The sequence below is a fragment of the Doryrhamphus excisus genome, chromosome 17 (genome assembly GCF_030265055.1).
Source record: "Doryrhamphus excisus isolate RoL2022-K1 chromosome 17, RoL_Dexc_1.0, whole genome shotgun sequence".
NCBI classification, from domain to species: domain Eukaryota; kingdom Metazoa; phylum Chordata; class Actinopteri; order Syngnathiformes; family Syngnathidae; genus Doryrhamphus; species Doryrhamphus excisus.
The window spans coordinates 11,808,779-11,819,763 of record NC_080482.1 but is presented as its reverse complement, the minus strand read 5'-3'; the positions used below and the strand labels follow the sequence as shown (position 1 = coordinate 11,819,763).

At 42.3% G+C, this 10,985-nt stretch overlaps 2 protein-coding genes across 3 annotated transcripts in view; one reads left to right on the top strand and one right to left on the bottom strand.

The window, feature by feature from the left end:
* Nucleotides 1–1,050: 1,050 nt before the first annotated feature.
* Nucleotides 1,051–7,166, bottom strand: tlr18 (toll-like receptor 18). Its single transcript, XM_058054128.1, has 7 exons — nucleotides 7,099–7,166; nucleotides 5,514–6,515; nucleotides 4,150–5,332; nucleotides 3,302–3,721; nucleotides 3,193–3,223; nucleotides 1,400–1,560; nucleotides 1,051–1,276 (listed from the first exon to the last, which is right to left on the bottom strand). Exons 1-7 carry the CDS (start codon nucleotides 7,149–7,151, stop codon nucleotides 1,121–1,123), a joined length of 3,006 nt encoding a protein of 1,001 aa, XP_057910111.1. The 5' UTR covers nucleotides 7,152–7,166; the 3' UTR covers nucleotides 1,051–1,120.
* ctsk (cathepsin K) overlaps nucleotides 3,100–10,985 on the top strand; it is a 63,762-nt gene continuing 55,876 nt past the window's right edge. The window contains exons 1-2 of one of the 2 annotated variants that reach the window (XM_058052785.1): nucleotides 3,175–3,274; nucleotides 3,361–3,532. The gene's annotated coding sequence lies outside the window, so the exon portion shown is untranslated. Of the gene's footprint in view, nucleotides 3,533–10,985 lie in introns of both variants that reach the window. The other variant, XM_058052784.1, reaches the window with a different exon arrangement.

Below are 10,985 nucleotides of genomic sequence, written 5' to 3'. Positions count from 1 at the left end.
CAAACTTGCGCTTCGATAAGGAAGGTGAGAGGTAAACATTGACCCGGGCGCTATCGCTGCTTGTCCAGGTCCATCTTTCACTGGGGAAACTATGCAAACAGCTTGGATGCACAGAGAACTCTCTTTCAGCGCCAGCACTAAAGTCCCAGGTATCGCCTGATAACACGGGCAAAACTCCAGCTGGAATAGTTGACCCTCTTTCAGGAACCATTTTCCAAACTTGGACGTTGTTTCTAAAACCCCACAGAATTACTAACCCGTCAGAAAACATGAACACGACGCTTACTGTTTATCTTACTTTAACAACTCAATCAAGTCAGCCTACACACATTCAATTCAACAGGAGCTTTCTGTGAACAAAACAAAGATGGCTGCCACACTGGACAGCTACTTTTGTTCCTCAAAACAGCAACAACGTCCCTTTGGACAACTTCAGTACCAAATTTGAAGAAAAAAAAGAGAGGAAAGCAGTAAAACATGTTGACACACTTCGTCGCACTAACTTTATTAGCTGCTGGTTTCTCTGTGCACACAGTTTGGATATTGAACATGCGAGTTGACCCACAGCCCATTTCCTGTCCCTGTGGTTGCCCACCAACGAGGAGCACGATGGCGCCGCGGCAGCATCATGTTTGCCATGTGAATATGCCGCCATGTTGTTAAATACTGCATGTTAGGCAATGGGACACGCTGGACATCATTTGAGACGTGCATGCGCTTGCAGCCACGAGACTGGCAAAGTTGGCTGGGAAGTGGAAATGAAACATATTTTATTTTGGTCAAACTAGACAAGATGTCACGTGTTCATCTTTTGAAGAAAAACATCACGTGAGGCTGAAAAAAAAATACTGGCGTCATCACCTAGTCTTTGTTGCCATCTGCTGGCCAGTTGGTGTACTTCTACTGCAAACCCGAGCTTCCACTTTTACTGAGATTTTACTTTTGAACACTAAAGAGTTCAGTTTGTTCCCCATAAAGCCCAGTTATGTTTCCCAGAATTCAAGTGAAAAAAGATGGTTGATTCAGTTTGTTCAAATACAAAATAATGACTTAACAGTTTAAATATATATTTTATTATTAGGATGAATGGTTACATGGTGACCTGCAATTATGTTGACTTCTAGCGTTTGTTCTTGCAGCAACCTTCAAAGAAGTCATTGCAGGCGACCGTCAGCGCCGCCACCAGAACAACAAACTCCTGGAAGTCCAGTTGATGGTCCCCGTTTTCATCCAGGTCCGTCATGATCTTGTCAATGGCTGCTGCGTCATTGCTGCCCTGAAGCCAAAATGACAAGAGAACAGTGTGGGTGATCAAAGGTTGGTCCATGTGGTCTCATTCAGTCCAGTGATTGTATTCTACAGTTCATTGTGAAGTCTGCTGGACCCCTTATATACTCACAGCCATGAAGTCAGTGAGCTCCTCCTGTAGCAGAGTCTTCAGCTCGGCTTTGCTCAGCTTGTACTTGTCGCCCTCCTTGGACGAGTAGGAGTGGAAAACGGTGATGAGGCCTTCGATGGCCTTCTCTAGCTGGGGGCTCATTGTATCGCCACGCTCGGTGCCTGCAGCACACAGAGAAGGATGTCATTATTCAGCAAAGCAAGGAGGAAGATGATGAGGATTCACTGCAAATTGAAGCTGCACGTAAATGAAAGAGCATGTTCTCTGCAGCTGAGCTCGATGAGAGTGGTGAGTTTCACATGTGGGACACCTGAGAAGCTGCATTGTGGGGGGTGTGGATTCATTTCACCTCCTCATGACAATGTACAGGATAGCAAAGTGACCCCCACAAACATTGAAATCCACTTTGAACTTCATATTTCATGAAGGTCAGTGGATTTTCAGTGCAATATTGTTTTAATATGAAGTCTAAAAGCACATCTCATTAGCTTCATTGGTTAAGCTCAATCAACTTGTAAAGTACATCTAAATGCTTTGAATGTCCAAAACAAAAAAGGCAAGCCATATAAAGGTCACCTCCACATAGAAATACATTGTTTTCAACATAATTTAATGTTTGTACTTTGAATATCCCGTTTTAAAGTCAAAGACAAGCGAGCATAAACTTACCTGACCAGGAAGCGAAGAAGTGCAAGTGTCTGCTGCTTTCATCTCATCAGGTGAGCCCCTTTCACCTGAGCACATATAGAGCTGAGTGACGCTGGCGCCCCCTATAGTCACTGGTGGTAACAGCAGCAGCACTGTCGCACAGGTGAGCTTCATTACTCAATGACGTAAAAAAATAATATCTTAAAGTGGCATCGAGGGATGTTATGGTAGTACTTTGACTAGCACTTATTTGTAACAATGATTAGTACTGATAAGCCATGAGCTTCGCATCGGCGCTAAGATAAGCTAACCATGCTAGCAACGACTTTTAACGTTCACACAAAACTTGAAGTGAACAAAGTGGACATTGTTTCATGTTGGAAACATTCAGACTGATATCCACTCTCGGGTCTGATATATTTGAAGACAACTGTGACGTGTCAACAATATTTTTTTAAATTAATTATTACGCACAAGTAAAAAAAAAAGACGAATCTGCGATTGCGTAGCACAAAATGGATGGACGACATGGACATCTGTGAACGTGCGCTGTGGTCACGTTTAGTCCACCTTGTGTTATTAAAAGTGCTCTACAGTTGTGCTGAATCATGTTGAGAATGTTTCCTAATATTTTCATTGAACCTAATTTGGTTTGAAGTTTTGTTGTTGTATAGCATTTTATTAGAGTAGATTAGCGACTCCGTAATCAGAAAAAAGCCGAAAGAAACAAAGTGTGTACCTAATGTTGTGGGAATGAACTTAAATGTAGCCATCATTGGCTATTTGATTTAAGTGATTTTGTGCTGTGATGCATACAGTTACAATCTCAAACACAAGCATCGACCAAATTATTTAATAAAATTGTCCCCTTTTATTCAAGAATACTATAAAATATAAAAATAACAAATGTCCAGCATTTTGTGAATAATACATGATTTGGAAAATGATAAATGACTGAAAGAATAATAAATATGTATTTAGTGGATGCATAACTCTCTATATAATAACACTTCAGTCTGACGGAAATCAATTTTACAAATCATTGTGAACAAAACTGAGCTCATGAAAATCAAATTAAACCAAGACGATGAGATTAAGTGTGGAAATAATACAAAATGTTGAAGCTGTCACTCTGCTGCTTAAACAGAGTGCAACGTGGGAGTGGAAGCCTTTCAGCTGCAAGAGATGGTGTTCATGTCAGATCCTTTGTGATGAGGCGGTCTCTAGGTTACTCAAGTTCAGGCTTCAAGCCACCACAGGGATTTGTCTTCCATTAAACGCTTCATCATTAATGTTCTCTGCTTCTCCAATAGGATTTGGCCTGCTGTTTTCTTTAGGGTACGAAGTCAGAGAATGGCCCCCCACAGACGAGTTCCTGCTGCGGACACTATGCCTCCCTTGTTGGGCAGGCATGGGCTTGCCCAGGACGCTCCTCAGCTGGGCCCAGAAGAAGGCCTGCTGGTTGACCTGCTGAGGCCACTCTAGGTACGTCTTGGTACTCAGCATTTTCTTCAGCTTGCAGTACTTGCTGGGCAAGGAGCTGGGGTCGATGGGCTCCTTCACCACCAGGATGACGTCGCTGAATGTCTTCCCCATTGCTCGTTGCTGAGCGAAGTACAGCTCATAGTTGCACCACTCGCTGTTCACAAAGTGCCGCGAAAGGACAAATATTACCTGAACAGGGAACAACCACAATAACTATTATTCATATCAGTGGCACTGATATCATCTGTAAGAAGTGATGTTGCTGACAAAGGGGGCATAATGAGACTGCCCACCAGGTGGTGGTAATGCTACACTCATCATGTTCTCACTAAGAAGCAGAAAAACTAACCACTGTGCTGGCTTCACAGTCTTTGTTTGTGTAGTCAGCATACTTTCAGTGTTTTTAGCCACCCCTGACATTTGGGGGACAGAGGACAAGGCCATGTTTCAAACCAAAATAGCTCATTTATAGCATCAGCTCTTGTAAGGACCCTTACACTGCAAGCCTAATCAGTGTGGTCACATCAGATACTTTCTACTACTACTCTGAGTTTGCACATGACTGATGAGCACCACATTCAGACTATTCTTAGATTGCTAAACAACAGAAGTGTTACCTTGTGGCTGTTCTCGATGTTCTCAATGATGTTGTCGATGATCCACTTTCCTGGCATGAAGTCCCTCTCATGTATACACAATCGGTAGGGGTTCCTTTTGTTCTCCAAACACGGCAGGAGCTGCTCTCTCACCCAGTCTGCATCCCAGTGGCTGTAGGAAATGAAGGCGTGATAGTTGAAAGGTCCAGGCTGTCCCGCAGCTTTCTCCTTGTGAGCTCTGTATTTAGCTCTGATGATCTGATAGGTGGCCTTGGTATACCACGGGAGGTCGAAAATGTAACAAATGAGCATCAGAATCAAGATGACGGCTGTGGTGACGGCGACACAGATGATGATAACCAATCTGACGTCACAGTACACCTCACTCGGGAAGTATTGAGATATGACCGTGTTTAGAAACTGCTCAGGATGGTAACACTTGTAGTTCCATGGCCAGTCTGTCAGATTGACCTGACCTCTTTGCTTGGTGTCTTCAATGAAGGCGTGTAGCTCACAGGTGCAGTGGTAGGGATTGTTCCCAGCCCTCAGGTGAGAAAGTTCAGGCATATGCTGGAAAGATTCTTTGCTAATGAGACCAAACGAATTGCCATCCAAAGCCAGTCTCTGCAGTGATGGACTCTCCCACATGGATGGGATGAACTTGATTTTGTTGTCGCTCAGCAGCAGCACTTTCAGATTAGTGGCCTTCTCGAAGTACGCCACGTCCAGCAGGTCCAGGTTGCAAGAAGACAGGTCCAAGAAGTGCACTGTGGTGGGTAGACAAGAGAGTGCTTCGGTCTTGAACTGATTGTGGTGAGCAATGATCCTGGTAATGTTTTTTTGCCAAACACAGTCCCGGCTGCTTTCGACAGAACCCAGCTTGTTGTTGCTTAAATCCAACACTTGCAGATTATGAAAATGTCTAGTGAGCAACGACAAGTCTCTTAAGCTGGTCAGCTCGTTGGTGCTCAGGTTGAAGGTGTGAAGGTTTGGCATGGCACCGTTGTAGTCGCACCGCTGGTTGAAGATGTAGTCGTTCTGAAGACGGTTGTTAGAAACATCCAGGAACCCCACACCTGCCATCTCTACCCAGGCGTCACAAGGTACTGAGTTGAAGTAAACGTATTGAATGGACAGCTCTTTGATCTTGTTGAACCAGGTGAAGCGCCAGTCAAAACGCAGTATATCGGGATTGCTGATATACCTGAGAGACACCACAGATTTTAATTCATTCAACAAATGTTACATATCTCAATGGAAACAGCATAAATCAGGACATAACCCTTGTCTTGATCATACTTTGTCAATGGTTTTTCGTTTTTTCCAAATTTGATATTTCCGTTTGGGTATCATAAAAAACCGTGATAAATAAAAATACTCCTTACCAGAGATCCAGCTTGTCCAGTTTCAGGTCTGTGATGCGTGATTTGACCCCGCTGTCAATAAAGGTTGGCGAGCGTGCAAAGTCGATGTACTGCAACCGGACCGTATTGATGGTGGCGCCTTGCAGGTTGATCAACGCCATCCTAAGGAGATTCTCATTGAACTTTCCTCTGTGGAAGATGATCTTATAGGCTTTAACCTTTTTTAGACTCTGGAAGATGTCCTCGTCTCCCATGTAGTACATGAACTCAAAGAGGTTGCGGAACTGGATGGCACTGAAGGTCTTATTGGAAAGGTCGTGCAGTATGTCAATAAGGGCACCGGGCCGTTGGTCTATGGCCATGTCTAAGCCCATCTGCTGAGTTTGAATAATGTGGAGACTTCCTGGCTCATAGTAGCTTAAGTTGGAGGAACACTTTATTGCGAAGCGTTGAAACTTGATGTTCTTCACTGGCTGAAAATCCTCTCTCTTCAGACCCTCTACCAGAGGCCCACCCATGGACAGAACCTGCAGTTTGACCAGCCTGGAGAAGCCCTCAGCCAGTGTTGCATGTTTGTAGAGGTTGTTGGACAAGTACAGCTCCTTTAAATTCAATAGAGACGTCAGCACAATGGCTGGAATTTCCCCCAAGGAGTTGTTGAAGATGTCTAGATGTTCCAGCAAGCCGTTGTTTTTGAAGGCATCACTGTCAATATGCGAGATGTTGTTGAACTGTAGCTGAAGGACGCGCAGGCGAGGGAGGCGGAGGAAGTCATCCGAACGGATAGCTTGAAGTTTATTGTAGGATAGATCGATGTTCTCCAGCGTGGACGGAAAGTGCTTCCATGGGACGCTCTCCAGTTGCCTCCCCAAGCAGTCTGCCGAGCGACCCGAGTTGAAGATGTGGCATGGTTCTTCTTCCATACTGGCGATAGTTGGAGCAAATGTACTCAAGATTGACGATGTCCGCCCTCCAATGAAGACCACGCTGAGGATGATGAAGGTCCAAAACATTGCGACACACCTGTAAAACAAAAACATATTATCAAGACTCGTTAATAACGAGTATCCGGCTCATAATTTCACTGCCTTCCATAGCCCGCACCCTAAACAGCACCTCAGAACGACACAATACACCCATAGCTACAGTAACATTACTGGCCCCTAGTGACCAGTGTACATTACTACATGTCACATCTTAGATGCGGTTTCTGAGTGCCTTATATTTATTCATTCATTCATTTTCTACCGCTTATCCTCATGATATTTTAATTTATTTAACCATTTGCATGTTTGATTTAAGCCAAGAATACGTCGCATTTGCTTAAATATGCTATTTGTTTGCTAATAATATGCTGTATTCAACCCCATCACAGTGATAATTTCTTAATTCATTCATTTTGGAAAAAAATGAAGCTGTGACATTTGAAACATTAAGAGGCAAGGCACGACTGTATTGTGGTATATATATTTTTGTCCATATCCCGCAGCATTGTTACTGATAATCTAGAAATAAGATATCCAAGACAGAACAAAAAGCATCTTTTCATATTACAAATTCATATTAAAGAGAGAGTGTCATTGACAAACGCATAAAGAATTCTTACCCTGTGGCTTTCAGCTCCTGAATATAAATGCACTCTATCAGATGTTTCCTCATACTTTATTTATATTGCTCGTCTGCACGCTGACGAAACTCACGTGCAGAAGTTTTACAGCCTCTACACATCAACCACATGTCTCAGTTGTGTGTGTGTGTGTGTGTGTGTGTGTGTGTGTGTATGTGTTGTGCAGGAACTCTGCCTCTTAGCATGCAGACAACTTATCTAACATGTGAGACTATAAGATGGTTTTAATATATAAATTAGGTAAACTGAGGTCTCTTCATTCAATGCCCTTAATTGTTTCCTCTTTATTCAATTTTTTGCCCGAAGTATCAGATTTGATTTGTTTGATTTGTCGTCCTTGTCTCAATGTTTACTGTGCCGCTGGCAGGAAACAATGGACACGGTGGTTGTGTTGATTGTTCCTGTCACGGGATGAAAATCGAATTCAAAGGCGCTGTAAGTATTACCTGGCCACAGACAAGCTGCAAATTCCATTGATTTTTTTTTTCCATTCACATTTAGTTTTCGTTGTATTGTGTGATTTAAGCAATCATTGGATAAAATAACAGTCTTGATTAGTCTGTGTTTGCTGTGGACCACTTTCTTTTTTTTATTTTCCCACCATGCTCCTTCACCTGTAGTTGCCATGGTAACCTCCTTGCTGCTTATTTATTTCCTTAGCTGCATTCACGTCCATACTGCTTGCTTTATTTTGTTGGCCAGAGATGGCTGATTCCATTTAATATAGTACCCGACAAGTCTTGTTTCTTATCCAAGCTGTCGGAACAAAAAATGACTGCACTTTTAGTTGCTCACTCAGATTCAGAAATTGCGTGAATGAAAGGCAAAAGCGTCTATATTATGCTTATTACAACAAAATAAAGTGTTATATCATTCATTGAGGTTTATCATTTAATTAGGACAGAAAGGTCCGATAGCGCTTGGACAAAAGTCTTGTTGCATACCAAAATAATGTACAGTAGAAATTAGGGCTGCAAATAATGATTATTTTAATAACTGATTAATCTGTCAATTATTAGTTTGATTAATTTGATTAATTAAAAATACATTTTTAATTTCCATAGATGAGAGTAGAAACGGAGATCGACTGGTAAATTGAGTTTTGCGTTTCGGCTCAGCTCCCTCTGAACCACAAAGTAGCAATATGGAGTTTGCATCACTGCAGGCGCCGTACCAATCCACCTGTCAATCTCGCATTCCAGTCTGCCTTCACTGATGAACAAGACCCCAAGGTACTTAAAGCCCTCCACTTGGGACAGGATCTCATCCCCATCAGCTGAGATGGCACTCCACCGTCTTGCGGGTGACAACCATAGACTCTGATTTGGAAATGCTACCGAGAATTTACAATACCAATCAAATGTTTGGACATACTTACGTACTCACTTCTATGAATGAAGTTTCTCCAAGCTGTGTGGACATCAATTTGTAATGTGATGAGAAACATTCAGGAAGCTTGAACTTTATGACCCTGGCATCCAGCTATGATGCACGTGAACATATTGACTGGGAAACAAACACAATGGCCCACATGACCCACTTTTTACAAGCTGACGGTCGGTTGACTGAAGCACAGTGTCAATGTGTCACTCAGATAAAGCACGACCAGGCCTATTACTGATTAGCAGCATGAATCACAGCGTAGGAAGGTGGAGACGTAAGAAAACTCCCTAATACAGACTATTCTACTGCTGCAGATATGCAGGGTCATAATCAAACTCAGCCAATGCAAGGACACAAAATGTAAATGCTTATTGAGACAGGAAACACAATTTGCTAGAAGTAATTACACTCTCAGATCACAACCAACCAAAATGTCACTATGCTTGTGCAGGATGGCTCCATTCAGAACTTTAGGTTTGCATTTTTGCACCTTTTCTTTCCTTATGTGATGAATCCTCAGTTTAATATTGTTCTTGTTGTGATGTGGTCACAGGTATGACAATATATACTGTAGCTTTGATTGAACTTTTACTACAGCAGTACATTTAACATCATACGGTATTTACTTTTAAACTGAATAACAAGGGAAGTTAAAGGGACTGTATACAACTGGCTGAAGATTACATTTTTTCCAACCAAAAAGTATACCACCACCACCAGCTGGCATGTGTTAACTATTCCTCTACTATTGAGAAAAAAAGTCTATATTCTTCACAATTATGAGTTATTGTTTTCGTTTGGCTGCTAACGTGATCAGCTAAATTATGTAAAATCGTTATCTTCAGCTGACAACTTGTGTGTGGCTTACTTTGCATAGGATGGATAGAGGGTGGGATATAATGCTTCCACAGCACGTTCAAATGTTGGCAGCCAAAGAACCCGTTTCATTCAAACTCATAAGCTACAAATATATACAGTATAACAGTTTGCCAACTACAATATATCCAATATTCCCAGTCTAACCATTCATTCATTCATTTTCTACCGCTTATCCTCATGAGGGTCGCGGGCATGCTGGAGCCTATCCCAGCTGTCTTCAGGCAAGAGGCGGGGTACACCCTGGACTGGTCGCCAGCCAATCACAGGGCACATATAGACAAACAACCATTCACACTCACATCCATACCTATGGACAATTTGGAGTCGCCAATTAACCTAGCATGTTTTTGGAATGTTGGAGGAAACCGGAGTCCCCAGACAAAACCCATACATGGTAGAACATGTAAACTCCACACAGAGATTCCCGAGCGGGGAGTCGAACCAGTCTAACAAGCTGCAGAAAGACCCCATCTCAAAAGTAGCCAAAACGAAAATATCATGTCTGCCTTAACGACCAACACATGCCATGAAAACCATCTTGGGGGGTAGCACATTAAAATGCTTAAATTTAGTACAGCATTTGAAGAACAATTACTTGACAGATGTGACCAAACGACAGTCAAACGGCAGCTAGCGCAGCCATGTGGACACTCGTTTGTGTATGTGTGTGGCAGTCAGAAGGCTAAGCTAATAGCCCAAAAAATAACTGACGAGATAACCAGACTTTCTCAGTCGTGGAAAACACCGGCTTTGCTGAGTGCTCTCTCATTCACCTGGAAGTCCTGTTAGAGCTCCACCAATGTACATCCAAAGTCTCCTTAAAGAAGCCGTTTCATCCTCTGTAAGTTTCATGAATGATATATGTTCTCTTGAAAAAGTAAGAAATATGTTTTGGTCTAAATTAAGGTGATTTTTTTCATATCATATGGCCAGGAGGACTTGTCATGAATAAATTGAGAAATGTTTAATTAATCCAAGTGATTTGTATCTATATCGGCCGATTTCAGTTCTGGATGATCTGTATCAGAATACCTGAACCTGATCGGAGCATCCCTAATGATAATTATAGGTTATCACATGGTGATACTGGGCCTGATACCAGACAAACCATGTGATGATCTTATTATCACATACTATTTAATCATGAGCTTATTATCACGTACTATTTAATATTTACTATTATACTAATATTTACTATACTATTTACTATTTAACCGCTGACATGTTGACAGAGCACAGACGGCAGCAAAACAAACGCTGTGTGTTCACGCTCGTGCGCTGTTCTCTGATTGGTTGTTTCACGGGCACGATACCAGAGCAGCGTGCTCTGAGTGGACAGCTACGGGGGCTGATACTGGACATGGTTAAACTCTATATTTTATCAGTATCACTGCCCTGGGCTTTGACACAGTATCATTTCGGCCTTTTCCCGTATCATTCATGGGTGGTTTCTAGGGTACAGGGCCAATTAATACTGGAGTATGTGATAATGAAATATATGAACAATTGTGTAATAATATCGTGAGATAAATGTTTTATTTATATTCATATACACTGACAGTTCCAAGTGTCACTTTGAGGGCAGCCATAACTGCGATGTGGCC

Bases quoted from the DNA above. Each gene is read 5' to 3' on its own strand.
- tlr18 (XM_058054128.1), bottom strand. From the start codon at position 7,151: ATGAGGAAACATCTGATAGAGTGCATTTATATTCAGGAGCTGAAAGCC. The intron at 6,516-7,098 runs GTAAGAATTCTT...TTTGTTTTACAG, and splicing joins CAGGAGCTGAAAGCCACAGG to GTGTGTCGCAATGTTTTGGA. The intron at 5,333-5,513 runs GTAAGGAGTATT...GGTGTCTCTCAG, and splicing joins CTGGACAAGCTGGATCTCTG to GTATATCAGCAATCCCGATA.